Here is a 22,291-nt window from a genome sequence, read left to right on the forward strand (position 1 = left end):
TGTCAAAATTATTAAGGACAAGTGGTAGAAAATGAATTATTAATCTACTTGTTCATTTACTGTTAATATCTGCTTACTTTATCTTTTAACATGTTCTATCTACACTTCTGTTAAAATGTAATAATCACTTATTCTTCTGTTGTTTGATACTTTACATTAGTTTTGGATGATACCACAAATTTGGGTATCAATCCGGTACCAAGTAGTTACAGGATCATACATTGGTCATATTCAAAGTCCTCATGTGTCCAGGGACATATTTCCTGAGTTAATAAACATAATATACATTTAAAGAAAATAAAAAAAGATGTTGTGATGCCAAAAAATATCGACGTAATCATAGTAGTATCGACTAGGCAAGGCAAGGCAAGGCAACTTTATTTGTATAGCGCTTTTCATACACAAGGCAGACTCAAAGTGCTTCACAGACAACAAAGTGAAATGAAAGAAAATAAAAGCAAAATTAAAATGCAGACAATAAAAATAAAAACAGTGCAGACGTTAAAAGTTAAAAGATTAAAAGATTTAGCTGAAAGCTAAGGTGAACATAAAAGTCTTCAGTCTAGTTTTAAAAGTAGTGAGAGTTGGGGAGAGTCTGACATCTTCAGGAAGTTTATTCCAGCTATGTGTTGCATAGTGACTGAATGATGCTCTCCCTTGATTTGAGTTTACTCTTGGAACCGCTAACAGATTGCTCTCAGAAGATCTTAGTGATCTAGAGGGCGTATATAGTGGGAGCATATCAGTGATATACTTGGGCCCTAGACCATGTAGTGATTTATATGTGAGCAGGAGGATTTTGAAATCTATTCTCTGATGTACAGGGAGCCAATGTAAGGATTTAAGAATTGGTGTAATGTGCTCACATTTTTTGGTCTTTGTTAGAACTCTAGCAGCAGCGTTCTGAACAAGCTGTAGCTGCCTGACAGTTTTTTTGGGAAGACCTGCAAGGAGACCATTACAATAGTCTAGCCTACTGGTAATAAAGGCATGTACAAGTTTTTCTAAGTCTTGAGCTGACATGAGCCCTCTAAGTCTTTTTACATTTTTGAGGTGATAGTAGGCCGATTTTGTTACTGATTTGATGTGACTGTCGAAATGTAAATCAGAATCTAAAATAACCCCAAGATTTCTGGCTTTATTTGAGGTTTTCAGGGACAGTGATTGAAGGTGTTGGATGACTTTAAACCTTTCTTTTTTAGCACCAAAAACAATTATCTCAGTTTTATCTTCATTTAGTTGTAGGAAATTTTGGCACATCCAGTGTTTGACTTGCTCAATGCACTGGCACAGAAGATCTATGGGGCGATAGTCATTTGGTGATAGCGCTACATAGATTTGGGTGTCATCGGCATAGCAATGATGGTCAATGTTATTATTTTGCATGATTTGTCCTAGTGGGAGCATATAGATGTTAAATAAAGTCGGCCCCAAGATTGAACCTTGGGGGACTCCACACGTTACGTTGGTTGGTTCTGATACAAAGTCACCAATGGAAACAAAATAGTTCCTATCTTGTAGATATGACTTGAACCAGCTTAAAACTGTGCCTGAGCTCCCCACCCAGTTTTCCAACCTGTCCAAAAGTATTGAGTGGTCGACAGTGTCAAATGCAGCACTGAGGTCCAAAAGCATTAATACTGAAGTTTTGCCAGAGTCTGTGTTTAGACGGATGTCATTTATAACTTTAAGAAGGGCCGTCTCTGTGCTATGAAGAGGTCGAAATCCTGACTGGAAGTTGTTGTGGCAGCCAGTAGAAGCCAAGAAGTGATTTAGTTGTTGGAGGACAACTTTCTCAATTATTTTACTAGATACGCTACTGTACTTGGTATCATTACAGTGGATGTCAGGTGTAGATCCACCCATGGCGTTTGTTTACATTTTGACGCCGGTGAGCTACGGTGTGTAGTGAAGAATGTTTAGCTATTCCTCGTCCTGCAGGAGTGGCGGACCAGTACTTTTCAGAGGCGGTATAGTACCGAATATGCTTCATTAGTATCGCGGTACTACACTAATACCGGTATACCGTACAACCCTAAAAACATCACCTTAGATTTCTCTGCATTTAGCACTAGTTTGAAGTTTGAGGTTTATTCACAATACCATAGAACAATTACAATAGTGGTGAATATCATTTAAAGATGTTGGTAAGTGAAAGGGTCCCCCAAATAAGCTAGAAGAAGCTTTTGACAGGGGGTCCAGAGGACAGTATATACATGGAATGATGAAAAATGGTAGCAAGCACAACAACAACAAAAAAACAACCCTATATGATAAACACAAGATAATAGTACTAAAGCACGCATACACATACACACATACATTCATTCGACCATGCAAAACCCAACAGTAGTCAACCTCACACGAGGCATTAGAGATAGGTGGTTAATAGGTAAGTTTTCAGTTTATTTTTGAAGTTGGAGAATGGATACCGCATCTTGAGGCTCTCATTAAGCCGGTTCCAAATCTTAGGTCACCTGCATACAACACTTCGAGCGGTACAAGCCAGTAGACGATGTTTACCTGATATCAGATCTAAGTTACGAGTGTTGTGGGCATGCTGGGGATGGTAGATAGGAACCAAGCTACAGAGCCTAAGATTCAGCCTGTGGATGACTTGATAGGTTAAACAAGCATTTTGATAAATATTGAACTCTGTCAGTCTTAATAGATGATAATTAAGGAATAGATGTCGAGTGGGGGCATTAAACTTGGACCATGACAGGGCCCGTATGATTTTCTTTTGCATGGATTCTAATTTGTGAAGGTAGGTAGGGAAGGTGTTACACCAGATGACATTACAGTCGTTTAGATGTGGTTCAAAGAGAGTTTTATACAGGGTAAGTAGAGCATACAGAGGAAGATAATGACGAAGGTGAAAGAACAGGCCAACATATTTGGATAATTTGTTTAACAGATGGCTAATGTGACATTTGAAATTGAGGTATTCGTCAATGATGACCCCCAGGAATTTTGTGGAAACTAATCTTAGCTGAGTCAACTGGGGCTGAACAACATCAAAAGCAGACTGCAGGAGCTCAAAAGTTTGCGCTACAGCGGGGGATGAACAATATATGACCGCGTCATCTGCATAAAAATGTAACGCAGCATCCGACACATTATCACAGAGATTACTATCTGTTGGCCCTGCGATGAGGTGGCGACTTGTCCATGGTGTACCCCACCTTCTGCCCGAATGCAGCTGAGATAGGCTCCAGAACCCCCCCGCAACCCCAAAAAGGGACAAGCGGTAGAAAATGGATGGATTATTTACATAGAGGGAAAACAACAAGGGACCTAATAAAGAACCCTGAGGCACACCCTTTAACACGGGGAGAAAAGATGAGGAGGACCCAGCAAACTGGACGCATTGGGTTCTATCGGACAGGAAATTAGAAAACCACTTTAAAGCATGCTGAGAAATGCCAATCCTGTGCAGTCTGTCTGCCAAAATGATATGGTTGACCATATCAAATGCTTTTAAAAGGTCAATAAATTGAGCTGCACAATGTGTTTTGCAATTTAATGCCTTAATAATGTCATTCACAACTTTGATAACAGCGGTTATGGTGCTATGTCTCTTTCTAAGACCTGATTGTGTCTAAGAATTCTTTAAGTTGTTTACTAACAAACTTTTCAATAACTTTAGCTGGGACGCATGATTTGGAGATGTATTGATAGTTATTAACTGCTGTGGGATCTCCACCTTTCAACAAAGGTAAAACATAACCTGATTTCCATATGTTAGGAATCTCATTACTGGATAAGGAAAGTTTAAAAATATGCCTAAGAGGTTCTGCAATAAAATCAACTGACTTTAAAAAGAAAGGCTCAAGTTTGTCAGGACCTGCAGATTCACCAGGATCTACTTGTTTTAAGGCTCTCTTGACCTCGTAGCTTATACACCTCACAGTCAGACAGTGATCAAAATGAAAGCGAAGCATTTTGGAACCAAAGACGGGCTATCACAGAAGCAATGTCTGCAGCAGGGAACTCCTTTGTAGCACTCAAATAAAGGTGTGCTGTGTATGGAACGTCATCTTAACAACATGACTCACAACTTGTTTTTGGGACTGCCACCCACCTTCCTATTATTGTGTTTTTTTCCCCAATTTATATAAACACCATAAACCAGAGGGTCCAAATGGCCATTATGAAAATGAAAAACAGAAATCTCCTAAAAACATGTTAAAAACTGCTAATCTTAAACTGTAGGCATGAAAACTGACACCTGTGAAGTGAAAACCATTTCAGGTGACTACCTCTTGAAGCTCATCGAGAGAATGCCAAGAGTGCAAAGCAGTAATCAGCGCAAAGGGTGGCTATTTTGAAGAAACTAGAATACAAAACATGTTTTCAGTCATTTCACCTTTTTTTGTTAAGTACATAACTCCAGATGTGTTCATTCATAGTTTTGATGCCTTCAGTGACAATCTACAATGTAAATAGTCATGATAATAAAGAAAACACATTGAATGAGGTGTGTCCAAACTTTTGGCATGTACTATATATATATATAGGTATATATATATATATAGATATATATATAGATATATATATATATATATCTATATATATATATATATATATATATATATATATATATATATATATATATATATATATATATATATATAATTATTTTTAACCCAATGCAGCCTCTAAATTACAAGAACAAGTTGCAAACGTATCATTAATAATGTTTACAATAACAACCTTAGTCACCAATGACATAGCAACATGCGAGCCCCTTTTTTTTTCTTTTTTTTTAAACCGCAGATAAGCAAAAGTTCCTAGCAAGTTTACATAGGTTGGTGTTTGACTTTTTTACACAATTTTTGATTTTGTTATTGCCCCCATATCCTGGGTGGAAACATTTTTGTATTGATTATTCATTGTGGATGTGAAAAACAGTTATTTAAAAATATACAGGCCATTGTTTAGTCAAATAAAATAGTATAACCTAAATAGAGCAAATCAGTGATGGTGATGCATGTTTCAATCAGCTATTGTTGCCAGTCAACAAGCAGCCTCCCCCTCTCCTTGTCCCACCAGCTCCAGGTGGGAACAGTAAGACCCCTTAGAGGGCGAAAAAGAAAGGAATAATAATGAATGGATTGTGCCCCACAGAGACCAACATGCAGACCAGTGATTTCTCAAGAGTGTAATATAAATAACAGCCTTCTACTTCAGCCAGCGGGCACAAGATATATAAAGCTCCTGACACACACGTACACTTGTGTGACATTTGTTTTGTCCTCCGTCTTGCATTTACCTAAAAGGAAATAGACTCCTTGTTGGTCCTCTGTGCTCTGCTGCTAGTCTAGTACAATATGCAGTGAAGCATTTAGCCGCCTCAACTCATCCATTCTAAGTAGGTCCTCTGAGGACAAGAGGATCACAGTGATGATAAGTGGCACAGAGGGTGACCATGGAAATAGGTGCAGGCTGCAGTGACATCTCGTGGAAGAACCCTTGAACTACAGCTGAATGACCTGCCTCAATGTTGGAATGTTCTACAGCTTGTCGTTGTCTTTAAAAAAAGTAATTATTTAGAGATACGTTCCTAAAAATTACATGAATTAGTAATGGAATTACGCCTTCATTAATGTATGGGGAATGTCATTATTGCGTTACTCTTTTGAAAATCCTTCAAAAATGTGGCGTGTGCTCTTTAGGGATGTTTCATGAGATTAGAGTTACAGTAATCCCTCATTTGTTGCTGTTAATTGGTTGACCTTGGCAAATGAATTTCCGCCAAGTAGGAATTATTTATAAATTGACTATTTTCATTGCTTGAGCATGAAAACGTGTATGACTTTCTAAATGCAGTTTTTGAAAACTCATTAAACCCCTTTAGACATGAAACAACACCCACAGTCGCCTGTACTCTCCTTAATCCAATATAGTAATTGTAAGGCTATCAGTAGCCACCATACTGAAGAGCGTCCTCTGATTTGGTTTGGTTTCATCTAATGGCCAATACTACATACAATGTGTTCAAAAAAAAAAGTTGAATCCACAATATAGTGAAGCTGCAATATTTGAAGAACGACTGGTTGAGAATGTATACTAGATATTAAATGAGGACATTGATTTTTTTACTGTGTTTTTATTATAGACTTGATTACTTTTTGTGTGTTATAGTCAACAATGCCGTCAATTGGTAATAAGGGTTGGTTTTTTTCGCCACTTTTCACATCCTCTTACAGGTGGAGACTCCCCAACACCTGTTTTAAACTCACATGGTGTACTTTGAAATGTATTTGTCCCCCTGATGGATGAAACTTGCTCAGGCTGAGTCAGGTCCATTATGACGTGCCGCAAATATTCCAGACACGTTAACAGGATATTATAGTACCTTGGGTTTTTGTGTTTTTTTTTGCAGTTTTGTTAATTTCATGTCTCTATTTTCAAAAGCACACTTTTACACATTTTTGGAGGTCCTAGCAGTGTTCCTTTAAAAAATATTTATTTATATATATGTGTGTGTGCATGTATATATTTTAGGGTTGTACGGTATACCGGTACTAGTATAGTATCGCGGTACTAATGAATCAAAAACAGTACTATACTCTGTTTGAAAAGTACAGGTTCCCGTTTTTTTAACGGGCATGACATTGCTGGTTTTGCGAGCAGACGAGCATGTTCGGCAGTGCACAATCAAGAAGTACTTACAAGCAGACAATGTGTGTAGACAGAAAGAGAGAACGGATTCATTTTGGCCTAAAAACTGACGTTAAAGGTGAAGTTATAACACTGAAATGCCCTTAGAAAGAGGTTCTTTAAGACTAGCTAGCAGCAAATATCCATCCGCAGTCTGCAATGTTTTAGCTACTTTTAAATCACTAATCCTCGCCTCCATGGCGACAAAGTAAGTTTCTTACAAGTATCCTCCCTGCAGGACGAGGAATGACTAAATATGTTTCACTACACACCGTAGGAGGATAAGCTCGAGCGCCATAATGTAAACAAATGCCATGCGTGGATCTACACCTGACATCCACTGTAATGATACAAAGTACAATAGTGTATCTAGTCAATACTACTATGATTACATCAATATTTTTTATTGTCACAAAATCTTTTTTCCTTTTTTTTAAAAAAAATTCATATTATGTTTATAAACTCAGGAAATACGTCCCTGGACACATGAGGACTTTGAATATGACCAATGTATGATCCTGTAACTACTTGGTATCGGATTGATACCGAAATTTGTGGTATCATCCAAAACTAATGTAAAGTATCCAAACCACACAATAGTAAATTATTATTACATTTGTAGTGGATTGTCCGAAGCTTAAACAGGCAACAAAAGTAGTTTAGTACAACAAATTTATTTACCCATTATCAGAAGTGCAGGTTGAATTAAGTTGGCCGTGCAGACAGACCACATGTTACTCCGGAGTAAACAAGACACACACAAGCCAAAATCACTCTCGAGTTCCGGTCTTCTGCCATTTTTTATATGTCTCTTGTGCGTCATTGTTTGTTATCTAAATGCGTCAATGTCTTGTTTTTTTCCCTATCTGTTCCATAACAACTCGAATCCTTTAGACAGTCAACACATTCTGTAGACAGGTTGGCACGACTTAATATTCACTTTTGTCCCACAACTGGTCCATTCAATGGCACAAAATACAAGAGAATTGAAAATGAGCGGACATTTTTAAAAGACAAGAAATATAGGTCAAAAGGTCAGAAATTCTACGACAGTGTAGATAGAACATGTTGAAACGGAAAATAAGCAGATATTAACAGTAAATGAACAAGTGGATTAATAATCAATTTTTACAGCTTGTCCTTTATAATTTTGACAAAATAATAGAATAAGAAATGGCACAATATGTTACTGCATACGTCAGCAGACTAATTAGGGGCCTTTGTTTGCTTACTTACTACTAAAAGACAAGTTAAGTTTTCTTGTATGTTTACTATTTTATTTAAGGACAAACTTGCAATAAGAAACATGTGTTTAATGTACTGTAAGATTTTTTTGTTAAATTAAAGCCAATAATGCAATTTTTTTGTGCTCCCTTTTATTTAGAAAAGTATCGGAAGTATCAAAATACATTTTAGTACCGACACCAATATTTTGGTATGTATGTATCTATATGTATGTATGTATCTATATGTATGTATGCATCTATATGTGTGTATGTATGTATATGTATGTACGTATGTATGTATCTATATGTATGTATGTACGTATGTATCTATTTGTATGTATGTACGTATGTATCTATTTGTATGTATGTACGTATCTATATGTATGTATGTATGTATCTATATGTATATATGTATGTATGTATGTATCTATATGTATGTATGTATGTAATATATATATATATATATATATATATATATATATATATGTGTATATATATATATATATGTGTATATATATATATATATATATATATATATACATATATATATATATATATATACATATATATATATATATATATATATATACATATATATATATATATATATATATATATATATATATATATATATATATATATATATATATACACACACACACATATATATATATATATATATATATATATATATATATATAATAACAATAATAAGTTGCACCAATCATAAACATATTTGGTATTTCCTTTGAAATTGGATCATGTTTTTGCGGTTCGATTTTCTCGTCTAACTGTAAATCCAGTTTACCCCTCAAATTATATTTTTTTATCTCTTGTCTTTGAACATGTATTTCTATATTTGGCGTCAGCTGATTATTAATGAAAGGGCCTTTCTCTTGTGTGTTTAACAGGGAAGCCCGATCGTCACACCTCCACCCTGCAAAGATTCATGTGACTGGCTCACATGTGCAAAGGATGCTCCTCGTCTTAGACATCAGTTGAATGGTGTTTGTGTCTCTTTGGTCTGCCTCGGTGTCGGCAGCTTGTCCCTCCTCCGTGACGCTTGGACTCGTGCTCCAGGTTTGAAAGCCATCGCTCCCCCCCTCCCCCTCATGCAGAGGAAACGCCCCCCCTCCTCTGACTTACTAGTCTTTGCACTGTCAACAAACACAATGCAAAAATAGACTGTTGCTTTTCTTTGACTGCAGTGTTTTTTGTTGTAAACAGAAGAAACTAGCAGAGGTTTCCGGGGGGGATTTGGTGACTGATGGCAAAGGGGAGTGAGACTTTAATTAAAGACTTGCAGAGAAAATCTTATTGAGATGAGTTCAATTTAATGTCTGTGGCATTTTGTATGCCCGTGAAGCAACAATATATCCGCAACTTGACAAATGTTTGGTTCTATTTCATTGTGGAGAGAGGATCACGGCAACTGCTGCTCACTTCAGAGACTCAACAACCCGAGACTGAAGTTTTCATCCTCACTGTCACTTATAATTATTATTATTATTATTTCCCACGTTTGAACACCGCAGTTCATGTTTCAGGGATGATGTCAGTGTGCTTTGGCCAAGGGACCGCTAAACCTCAACAGAGAATATAAACGTGAGCGTCTGTCGGACAACTTGCGTTGGGTTACTGATCGTCACCGTTTCAATGTCAGAATGCTAGTTTTGATGCTGTCTCTATTTACACGCTCGTTAGCATCAGCTCACATTTCAACACGCCTTCAGCTTGCATACAAGTTGTTTAGATTGGCTGTGTGTACATGTGTGTGTGTGTGTGCGTGTGTCTGTGTATGTGTGTGTGCGCGCGCATATCACTTCGGCAAGTTTCATTGTGCATTTTCCCTCTTTTGGCTGCTGTTTTACTCAACAAGAACAACTGATAGGCCTGGGCCCATAAATCAATTAACCAAACAATAACTGATATTGCTGTGAATCTTTGGGCACCTTCCAATTCTGATTCCTGGGGTGACCATTCGATTCACAAAATTAGTAAAACCGATTTCCACAATGTATTTGGTATAATAATTATAATGAAACTTTTTCAAAACAACAGGTTAGAACATCTCCTTCTGGTTGCATGGAGATGGCCCCCCCAAAAAAATTTATAGATTTTTCGGTGCACGCCTTAACTAAAAATGAACTCTATATCTGGATAATGTGCTACAGTTTGTCTGTGTGTTTTCTTTTGTTCATCTCAAGCTTTTAAACAGGGTGCCCGAGCGCATTTATTTAATCTTGTCAGTCATTAACAATCTTTGTGTCTGTGGATGGAGGATTCTCGAACAAAGCCTTGCAAGTCGTTACTCGTTAGGGAGAGCACTGTAAGCTAGCAGAAATTAGGCTTGAAACGAGTGAGCAAGGTGAGACACAAACTAACATGAGAGTATGCCCAATTTGTTGGAAAGTGATGACATTAAAAAAATATTTAATTAATATTTATTGAAGTGCACTTTTGTTAACATAGATTGAGTCAATGTTGCCTTCATTTGATTACTTATTTGGGATAATTAATAGTTCTTAACCTTCCAATTACAAAGGTAAAAATAAATACTAATGAGAAATCCAAGTTTATTGAGTTATGAAAGGAAAACGGTCTCAAAATAATGCTGACAATGATATTGTTTATCGACAATTTGGGGGACTATATATCGGCCAAGCAAAATGTGTTGTCGGCCCAGGCCTAACAACTGATCCCACACACACACACACACACTCTTCTTACCTGGCTTTGGACCAGTCCTAACTTGACACCTTGGCGATCTCTTGGGCCAATGCCATTTATGATGTCGTACATCAAACGTCTAGCAGGAGAAGATAGAAATGCAGACAGAAATTAGTTATGAGACAAAACAAGCATTAAACAGTAAAAATATTATGATACAAAAATACAAATATCCAATGTGTCATATTTCTTCATTTGGATTTCACTTACACTACTCACAAAACGTTAGGAATATTTGACCGAAGCCTAAACTTTAAAGGTAAACTTCTATAAACTTTAGAATGCACATCATGGTTCAATGTTTCTATACTTTTTGCACAAACTGCTGTTCTATAACACTGGTGTCAAACTCAAGGCCCGGGGGCCACAACATTTTATGTGGCCCGTACTTTAAAGTATTTATTCTTTCCATTCTGACAGAACAAAACACATGGACTGCATACAGTTGCATATCTTTTTAACTTTAATATTGTCTACTAATGCAACAATTTACATATATTCCACAAAATGTAATCAAGTGTAAATACATACTTAAATAACTACTTGACTTATATTATCCATCAAATTGTACTCTAACAATAACAATAGATTGAACCAGGGGGTGTACAGAAACATTGATTCAAATCCGAATCGTGATTCTTATGTATTTTTTTATTCTAAATTTATGTATTGATTAAAAAAAAAAAACATTTTTAAGAAGAATCCATTTTTAAAAAGACGTTTCTAGGCCATCTCCATGCAACCAGAAGGAGGTTTTCTTACCTGTTACCTGTTTTAAAAACGTTTCATTATAATTATTATACCAAATGATATAGTGCTAGAATCGTGTTGAATGGAGAATCGATTCTGAATCAAATAGTCACCCCAGGAATTGGAATCGGATTGAATCGTTATTTGCCCAAAGATTCGCACCCCTTGATAGTACAGTGAAAAACCGGCTGCTCAATGGCTAGAATTTAATCGTAAAAAAGACTACTGCACGTTTTTACAGTACAACAAAAGTGCCAGCATTTCACCACAAATGCTACAGATGTTTTTAACCGTGTATGATAAACACATAGGCAATTGTGTTAAATGAATAGGGCGACTCCTTACTGTATACATTTCTATTCAAATATTATTCAGTTACAAGCGACCCTCAATGATAGCCAGTTCAATAACAAGGAAATAATCAATAAATATAATGTTTTAATTAAAATTGGTATTTAAACAATTCTGTACATGTTAATGACATCCTGACACAAATACCTCCCCTAACAGTCAATCACCAGTGTGACTGAGGCTGAAAACAGGATCTTCTCAGAGGGAAGGGCCCGCTGAGCTTACGAGTGTCAGCAGAGACTGGAAAAGTGGCAGAAACGCACATTTTGGAGAGCATTTTAACTCCTTGTTAGGGAACACATTGTGCACAAATGACAAAAACATTGAACAGTTGCTTATTTTAGCTTCATCCTGAAGTTATTTTCAATTTTTTCCCCGAGTCAGACAATGTTTGGTACGATGGATGGCGTGGTTATCTGGATACAAAACAAAGCGGTCATAACCTTACCATTCACTTTTTTGGAATTTTGCCCATCGTTCACAATCATGAGAGACAAGAACACGCATGTCTTTTTATTTATTAAGATTTTAAAGGCCATAAACGCTTGAAAGATGCGGCTAACCCTCCATCAAAGTTTTATATACACACTGCAAGTCTATATATAACGTTGTAACAGACATGTTCATAACAATATGTAATATGTTCAATATTTACTGTATTTTGATCATTTTAATCGTGTCCGTTTCCATAGCAGCACACGTCTGACTTCTAGCAACAATGTGTGTTTCTACTTCCCGATACAAAACGCTTGTGTGCTTTAATAATGGCAGACTTGCTAACAAACAATGAAGATGACTCTTTTTGGACAAATGAGGATTCACAACCTTATCTTTTTGAAGCTGAATATACGGAGAATATTATAGAAGCGAACACAAAGAAGGGAATAAAACGTTGGAGCAGACGGAAGCTGCAAAATGTGGAATTTGGAGTCAAGCTATTTAAACATAAATGGAGTGCTTACCCCAAATAAACCATAAAAAACGTCCGCGGCCAGCTGGACCAAAGAGACAACTGTCCATCGAGTGAGTCACACTTTGTATTAATCATGACACATGCAGCACATCATCATGTGTGTATCATGACAGAGAGCATACGCTGTCTGGCTAGCTGTGTACAAACAAAACATGAAGTGTGGGCTAATACTTTACAGAAACTGTAATATGATTGTTCGTGTTTTTCAGTCAGTACAGATTGGTGTTTTATCGCAAAGTTGTGCATTACAAACTCAAACGTGTTTCTTGTTGACATTATATCTTGCCATAGTTAGCTTTTACGGCTAATACTGACGCACGCCGATGTGTTACTATGCTAGAAAGAGAGTTCCTCAGTGTTCGCTTACAATAACAATACCGCTAAAGCTTGGTTATTATACAGGTTACGGAACGAAATTTGAAGTATTGTTGACAATTTTTTAATGCATTTTTAAAGTCATACCTAGAAATTTTTTTTACATGTTAGAATGCAAAAAAACCAACTTTTGTCTTCTTCTCTCATAATGATTGTGAACGATAGGCAACATTTTTAAAGTGCAGTTCCCCTTTACCAATACAACGGGGAAAACCCCAAATAATCACAGCAGTTAACCTCACACAAAAACAAGAGTTACCGTACTTTCCGTACTTATTTTCCTTTTTCCCAAGCTTTGAACCCTGCGGCTTACACAAAAGTGCGGCTAATCTATGGATTTTTCTTTACTCACAGCTAAATTATGGAATGGGTTAAACAAAAAATCAAACAATGTACTAAAATGATCCATTTTAACTGTTCAAACTCAGTGAAAAGTACAAGGAAAACGATTCTTGATAAAAATCTCAAACCTTATTAAAAAAGAACATTTTATTAATCTCATGAAGGATGAATAAAGACATTAATGACTTTTCTGTTTTGTTTGATCAGCCGTTTTACTGCCGTGTTACAGGCACCATTTGTAAACAATTAAGATATGTAAAACATTTACATCATCTTTCTATTTAAATATATAATTTCACAGTGCGGCTGTTATATGACATTTTTTTCTTCTAAAATTTAGTGGGTTCTTCTTTGTAGTCCGCTGCGGCTTATGGTCTGGAAATTACGGTACTTGTACATCCAAAGGACTAAACAGAACAAGACTAATTACTGAAAAAAAACATGTAAATCATGTAGAAAAACATACATGGGAGAAACAGGCGGCACATTCAACACAAGAAAAAAAAACATTGTAAAGAATGTGAAAAAGAGACAACTGGAAGATTCACAAGAACCCTAAAACAAGATTCTGAACAGGAAATCTTAAAATCAGCCATATCAAATAATTTCAAAATAAATAACCACATCAGGGACTGGGACAATGCCAAAATCATTGCTAATAAATTCAAATGATGACTTGACTTGACAGGTGTGCCTGGTTGGCCACGCCTATAAGAACAGCTGATGGGCGACAGTGGTCAGGTGACCCCTTAATCGAAGACTGCAGATGGCAGTCCGAACATGTCAGGTAAAAAATCCGTCCATTGTACCGAAAATATTGTCTGACTCGGAAGAAAACTGCGAAGTATATGAAGAAGACATAATGAACCTTTTTGAGATCCATCCTGAAGTTTCAAACAAATATCTGTAACTACTTCTTGTGAGTAGTGTGTGTGTTGCTGCATTGTATATTCAAATGTTTACTTTGACATCAATCCCAGAAATGTGGACACCAACCACACTTTGAACATGTGTGCATTCATTTCAACACAGTTGAACGTCCTCAGATACATCAAGTAACCCTAACCCAAGTACAAAAACACCTCCTTGATGTGTTTGGACCCCGTAAACGACGACAAAAGGCTGAATCTGATGAACGTGGTGTTTGATTAGTATTTAATCTGTCAGGCTAATACATGATCATGTAGGCAGCTGTGATGTCAAGTCAGTGGTGGTTCTAGTACCAGCAGACTGCATACATACAGTAGTGTGATACAATAATGGTTGTGACAAGTGCATTTGTTTGCTCAGAGAGTAGTAATATAATCTCAGTAGTCAGCAAAAAAAGCCCTGTGAAAATAAATCCTATATTCTATTTTGAAAAAAAAAATTAAAAAAAAAGTGTATGAAAAGCCAGAAAGGTTCATGTTTGCTTTCAACATAACGGAAAATGTTTAGTTTCATGGTGCAGAGTATATTTATTGGCCAGCAGTCGGTGCCTAGTTGAACTTTCTCGACGCCTCGTCTCGTTCGTCCTTCCCTGACCCCACTTCCTGTCACACAAAGTACCGCCAGCGGTGCTTGCAAGGATGTTTACAATGTCTGCGAAGTCTTCTTTTCTATGTTAGACATCCAGAACTTTTTCTTTCTCTCTTCCACCCTCTCCTCTTCTCTCCCTCCCTTCAGGAGTTTGTGAAAAGTGTACATTGCCATGGTTCTTTTTTTGATACAATACTCTGTAACTTGCCTTTGTAAATTTGGGCTGGAAAAAATAAATCTTTTTATGAGACAATCTGTCCTAACTTTGGCTGCGTTGACTACAAGTTCATTCAATACAGTACTTGACTTAAATGTTTGTTGTGTTTGCCCTTGCTCATAAACATCTTTAAAAAGGGACTGTAGCTTGTTGATCAACACTGTACAGTAGATAGCATTATTACTCCACTTTTTGTCACAGCTCATTTTAGGGGTGCTCAAAAACATCAATACACATCCAAATTGCATTTTTTTCAGATTCTAACTCGATTCCTTATTTTTGAGAATTGATCTATAAAATATATGCATATATATATATATATATATATATATATATATATATATACTACCGTTCAAAAGTTTGGGGTCACCCAAACAATTTTGTGGAATAGCCTTCATTTCTAAGAACAAGAATAGACTGTCGAGTTTCAGATGAAGGTTCTCTTTTTCTGGCCATTTTGAGCGTTTAATTGACCCCACAAATGTGATGCTCCAGAAACTCAATCTGCTCAAAGGAAGGTCAGTTTTGTAGCTTCTGTAAATGGTAAATGGGTTGTACTTGTATTGCGCTTTTCTACCTTTCTAAGGAACTCAAAGCGCTTTGACACTATTTCCACATTCACCCATGCACACACACACACACACATTCACACACTGATGGCGGGAGCTGCCATGCACGGCGCTAACCAGGACCCATCAGGAGCAAGGGTGAAGTGTCTTGCTCAAGGACACAACGGACGTGACTAGGATGGTAGAAGGTGGGGATTGAACCTGTAACCCTCAGATTGCTGGCACGGCCACTCTCCCAACTTCGCCACGCCGTCCCCCGTAACGAGCTAAACTGTTTTCAGATGTGTGAACATGATTGCACAAGGGTTTTCTAACCATCAATTAGGCTTAGCCCATGAGCAAACACATTGTACCATTAGAACACTGGAGTGATAGTTGCTGGAAATGGGCCTCTATACACCTACGTAGATATTGCACCAAAAACCAGACATTTGCAGCTAGAATAGTCATTTACCACATTAGCAATGTATAGAGTGTATTTCTTTAAAGTTAAGACTAGTTTAAAGTTATCTTCATTGAAAAGTACAGTGCTTTTCCTTAAAAAATAAGGACATTTCAATGTGACCCCAAACTTTTGAACGGTAGTGTATATATATATATATATGTATATATATTTACACATATATATATATATATACATACGTGTATAAATATATATACATATGTATATATATATCTATATACAGTACATATGTATATATACACAGACACCTTCTCATTCACAACACAACTGAGGGTCCCAACCCCATTGATAAAGCAAGAAATTCCACTAATCAACCCTGATAAGGCACACTTGTAAAGTGAAAACCATTTCAGGTGACTACATCTTGAAGCTCTTCGAGAGAATGCCAAGAGTGTGCAAAGCAGTAATAAGAGCATAAGAGCAAAGGGTGGCTATTTTGAAGAAACTTAGACTATAAAACATGTTTTCAGTTATTTCACCTTTGTTTTTGTTAAGTACATAACTCCATATGTGTTCATTCATAGTTTTGATGCCTTCAGTGACAATATACAATGTAAATATTCATGAACATAAAGAAAACGCATTGAATGAGGTTTGTATATATATATATATATATATATATATATATATATATATATATATATACTGTATGTATGTATATATATATATATATATATATATATATATATATATATATATATATATATATATATATATATATATATATATATGTGTGTGTGTGTGTGTGTGTGTGTGTGTGTGTGTGTGTGTGTGTGTGTGTGTGTGTGTGTGTGTGTGTGTGTGTGTGTGTGTGTGTGTGTGTAAACATTTTGGTCACAATAACTTTATTTAGCCATTTTATTTATTGTTTTGGTTGTGTACATTTGAGGGTCCTAACCCCTCCGGAACAGAGACAGAACTATTTTTTTGTTTTGGTTGTGATTTTTATTCAAGTGCAAAATTTTGCTAATAGACAATAGAATAGTATATTGTATTTTTAGTATTTGTTTGTTTCATTTACCCGGTATGTAAAAGTTTACATTTCAATTAGAATGTTAAAATATACGAGAAATACACGTTTATTGCATTTGAAAGTGTATATTTGCATTATTATTATGTATTACCATTACATCAGTGATTAATTTGGTGTCAAAAAAATTATGGCAATTTCGTTTACCGGCAATTGTTTGTAGGTCAATACATCGCTGAGCAAAATGTGTTATTTGCACAGGCATACTCACACAGCGGTGATACTGGTCATTTACTGGGGAAGCAAGCTAGCGCGCGAAGTGTGCTAATGACAATAGTCGTTCCCCATTAAGAAACGACATACCCCAATATTAACTTCTAAAAACTGTCCAGGCAACTAAGCTATTTAATTGTGCACATTGAACCGACCCGCCTCACATAAACAGTCACACGTGCAACACTTGTTTTACCCTACACCAGAACAATAATTAATATTTCTTCTGCCAAGAAAATTGTTATTGAGTTTTACAAATAAAACTTGGCTAAAAGATTTCAGTGTGTGTAGAAGTAGTTTTTAAGCACATTCAACAATACCACGATAATAATGATAACTGTGATCACTTTGGTCACAATGACCGTGATATGACATTTTCATACTGTTACATCCCTATTCCTGACACTCAAAAAATTAACACAAACCACACTCCATACAGAATAATTCAAATTTCAATGCAGAATGAAATGAATATAATAACGTTTACCATCACTTTGACTTTATTTAAGATGGACACATTTTTACAAAAATTTAGTGACCAGCATGTGGCATTCTTTGTTTGGCCATTTGTTCCGGCGTAATGATACTTGGGCAAAGACAATACTTTGTCCGGCGCCACGTTTGGCCGTACGATAACCAAAACAGTATATACAAAAACCGGGGCACATCTGGGGCGAAACTTGTAGTTGAAAAGACTCTAAGGTACAACTGCATTTTTGCATTTGCAACACTGATCAAGGAGATACATTTAAACCCCTTTTTATAAAAATCATATAATATATGTTGTGAGTTCAAACCCCGGCCGAGTCATACCAAAGACTATAAAAATGGCACCCATTACCTCCCTGCTTGACACTCAGCATTAAGGGTTGGAATTGGGGGTTAAATCACCAAAAATGATTCCCGGGCGCGGCCACCGCTGCTGCCCACTGCTCCCCTCACCTCCCAGGGGGTGATCAAGGGTGATGGGTCAAATGCAGAGAATAATTTCGCTACACCTAGTGTGTGTGCCAATCATTGGTACTTTAAGTTTTAATAATCGTTGCTGTTAATTTGTTCCAGACATAACCTGCGATAAATGAATTTCCACGGCATAGGAAACAATTATCAATAAAATATTTTTATAAACCACCTCTTTACGAGCTTTTAAATATATTTTTTAACATTATTAGAACCCATTGGACATGAAGTAACAACTTTTACACTCTGAGGCATATATTTACTGGCCGTCGATAAATTATTCTTAATTATGGTACTGTGCGATGGTGGGTTAGGGTCGTGCAATATAGACGATATGATGTACGATATCAATTTGGCTGACGATAGAGCTTTTATTACTGTCGTGATAATGCATGTTGATGACACATTCTAGCTGGGTTTGAAAATTTGACAGTGAAAAGCAATGTAACTTTCTTGCTAGCAGCTAACGTCTCTCCACAGCGCAAATCCACTTCTAAGTAAGTAATCCTCACCTCCATGGCGCCAAATAAACTATGTTAAGTAGCATTATCACTGGAGGATGAGGAATAGCTAAACATGCTACACCACACACTGTAGGAGGATAGGTTAACCACAAGCTAGAGCTCTTAAATGTAGACATACACTACCGTTCAAAAGTTTGGGGTCACATTGAAATGTCCTTATTTTTGAAGGAAAAGCACTGTACTTATCAATGAAGATAACTTTAAACTAGTCTTAACTTTAAAGAAATACACTCTATACATTGCTAATGTGGTAAATGACTATTTTAGCTGCAAATGTCTGGTTTTTGGTGCAATATCTACATAGGTGTATAGAGGCCCATTTCCAGCAACTATCACTCCAGTGTTCTAATGGTACAATGTGTTTGCTCATTGGCTCAGAAGGCTAATTGATGATTAGAAAACCCTTGTGCAATCATGTTCACACATCTGAAAAGAGTTTAGCTCGTTACAGAAGCTACAAAACTGACCTTCCTTTGAGCAGATTGAGTTTCTGGAGCATCACATTTGTGGGGTCAATTAAACGCTCAAAATGGCCAGAAAAAGAGAACTTTCATCTGAAACTCGACAGTCTATTCTTGTTCTTAGAAATGAAGGCTATTCCACAAAATTGTTTGGGTGACCCCAAACTTTTGAACGGTAGTGTAGGTGGGTGGATCGTTACATATGTCGACTGTAACGATACCAATACTCCTGTGGTTAGATCGATATTCTTCACCATCAAAAAAATATTATGTTGTTTTTTTATTGATTACAAACTCAGTAAATAAGTCCCTGGACACAGGATGACTTTAAGGGTAAAAATGATTCAAATTAGAGCCAATAATAGAAAATCATTTAAATAATCAATTATTATTGCGACAATGCCATCCTGTGTTTTTGTCTGATTATAATTGTGATCAAAAATGTAATCATTTACTGATCTTGAAAATGTGAAGTATCAGCATTGGTATGGCCCTGTAAATACTTGGTATTGGACCGATACCCGTGAGTGACTGCTCGCTGACTGCTCGCTGTTGCGAAAAAGCTAAGTATTGTTCTCTCTGTGTGCTTCTAATTGTTTTACAGCTTTCTTTACTACTTCCCAAACATACTTAGTAGTCTTATTTAACTTGCAAATCACCCGATCTGTGTCTTACCGCCCCTCTCTCAGCTAGTTAGCTGCTAAGCTAACGAAGCTAGCGCGGAGTAAGGCGGCATCAGTCTGAAGGCGTCTGCTCCCCACACGTGGCGACCACTTCCCTGAAGACAGCAAGAAGTCGACTCGTTGAAAGAAATACCGTGAGTATGGCTCCCTGGTCTTCGTGCACCGTTCTCATGGATAGGTTGGCTCTACTAGAGGGCCGTGTCCGCCAGTTAGAGCAGAGTAATCTCTTGTAACTTTAGACGTTGTGGACACATTTGCTAGCGTTAGCTGTAGCGTGCTAACTAGCCCAGCTTATAGCAGCCCTAAGCGGCCTATAAGCAACGGTGAACCAGTTGAGACGCATAATAGAGTTATCCCTTTAGCTAGTCCTACACCCCAGTCTACCGGGCACCACACTTTAGTCATAGGTGACTCCATCACCCGAAACATAAATCTTAGCAAACCAGCCACAATTAAGTGTATTCCCGGGGCCAGAGCACCTGACATTGAAGCTAATTTTAGGGAGCTAACTCGCAACAGGCCTAGTAAACACGTACGACAGGCTAATCACACCACTAGCTATGCAAACATAGTTGTACACGTTGGCTCCAATGACACTAGAATGAGACAGTCAGATATTACAAAGAGGAACATAGCTAGGACTTATAATCTCGCTAGAAAGATGTCCAGGCATCGAGTACTCGTCTCTGGCCCCCGGCCTGCGAGAGGCAATGATGAGAGATATAGCAGATTAGTCTTGTCAGGTTCAAACACCGATGACATCTGTTAGACAAGACAAGAAGCAAAGGAACCAAACAGAGACAGGATTCAATTTAGATCATGAGGAGAGCGCATGTGTGCCTGCACCCTCGCACAGCGTCACCCCACCACTCTGAGGAGGGAGCTCCACGCCTACTCCTGTATTTGGGCATTTCCTGATTACATGGCTGCAACTGTTTCTAAGGGGAGGGAGGTCATAAACAGCTGCCGCACTCGGTCATAAACAGTTTAAAGAAAAGGTGCCTGGAGCCATGTCAGGTCTGCTCCCTCTCTGCTTTGTAGATCTCGGGTCATGACAAGGTCTTGCTGTGGCTGTCCAATAGATCAGAGAAACCGACACCTCCACGTAGCATCCCATCGCACACAGTGGAGTTTTACAAGCCTTTTGCTTGATAGGACAGCTTTTGTATTCTCACAGGGCAGCCTGAACTTATGGGAAAACAAGTTGTGTGATAACTTATATACAATTATTCTGACAAGTCTCGCTTAACAAGTGGCTGACTAGTTTTTGTAGACAACAGGGACGAACGTTTATTGATAATTGGCTCTCTTTCTGGGGCAAACTGGGCTTGTTGATGAGGGACGGCCTTCACTCTAACCAGGAAGGCGCCATCATCCTGTCTAGGAACATAGATTATTGTTTGAGTCACACTTGACTAACTACACTAGAGCAAGCCTGGTCACAGGCAATTACAGTGTCTGTTAGTCCGGGTGAGGAGTCAGTTAAGCTAGAACTAACCAGCACCAGGCTGGAGAATCCCTGCACACATAGCATTTCTCCTGGAATAATACACAACTCACATAATGTTTTTTCTGCAGTGACTGTGCCAGAGGTGGACATGCATTCTATTGAGGTGGCAAATTATGACGCGTTCAGTTTATCGCAGCACAGGAAGCAATCTGAAGATTCAAGTCATATCAACCCCTAGATATAGTCGAAATTATTTACGGCGCACTACGCAAAATAAACGCAACATTATTAATATTACTGCTACGGATAACTTTAACAAAAAATCCTCAAAACAGCCCACTACCTATAATATGGGCTTTTTAAACATAAGATAATTTTCTCCCAAAACGTTATTAGTTAATGAGGTCATTAGAGACAACAATCTTAACGTCATTGGTCTCAGTGAAACCTGGCTCAAACCAGACACATTTTTTGCACTTAACGAGGCATCTTCTCCTAACTATACGAATGCGCATATTGCCCGTCCCCTTAAAAGGGATGGGGGGGTCGCACTAATATACAATGAAAACCTTAACCTTACTCCTAACCTAAGTAATAAATATAAATCATTTGAGGTGCTTACTATGAGGTCTGTCGCACCGCTGCCTCTCTACCTGGTTATCTACCGCCCCCCTGGGCCCTATACTTTATCAGTGAATTCTCACTGAGTTTGTCGCTGATTTAATAACGCATATAATTATAATGGGGGACTTTAATATCCATATGAATACCCCATCAGACCCTCTGTGCG

At 37.4% G+C, this 22,291-nt stretch overlaps 1 protein-coding gene across 4 annotated transcripts in view; it reads left to right on the forward strand.

The window, feature by feature from the left end:
* LOC133639079 (zinc finger protein 609-like) overlaps positions 1–15,194 on the forward strand; it is a 172,337-nt gene extending 157,143 nt beyond the window's left edge. For all 4 annotated transcript variants that reach the window (XM_062032211.1, XM_062032228.1, XM_062032219.1 and 1 more), the window contains exon 8: positions 8,804–15,194. In XM_062032211.1, coding sequence (XP_061888195.1) covers positions 8,804–8,847 — 44 coding nt within the window. In that variant the 3' untranslated portion in view covers positions 8,848–15,194. The remainder of the gene's footprint in view (positions 1–8,803) is intronic.
* Positions 15,195–22,291: the final 7,097 nt, after the last annotated feature.

Source organism: Entelurus aequoreus, linkage group LG02 (assembly GCF_033978785.1).
Source record: "Entelurus aequoreus isolate RoL-2023_Sb linkage group LG02, RoL_Eaeq_v1.1, whole genome shotgun sequence".
NCBI lineage: Eukaryota > Metazoa > Chordata > Actinopteri > Syngnathiformes > Syngnathidae > Entelurus > Entelurus aequoreus.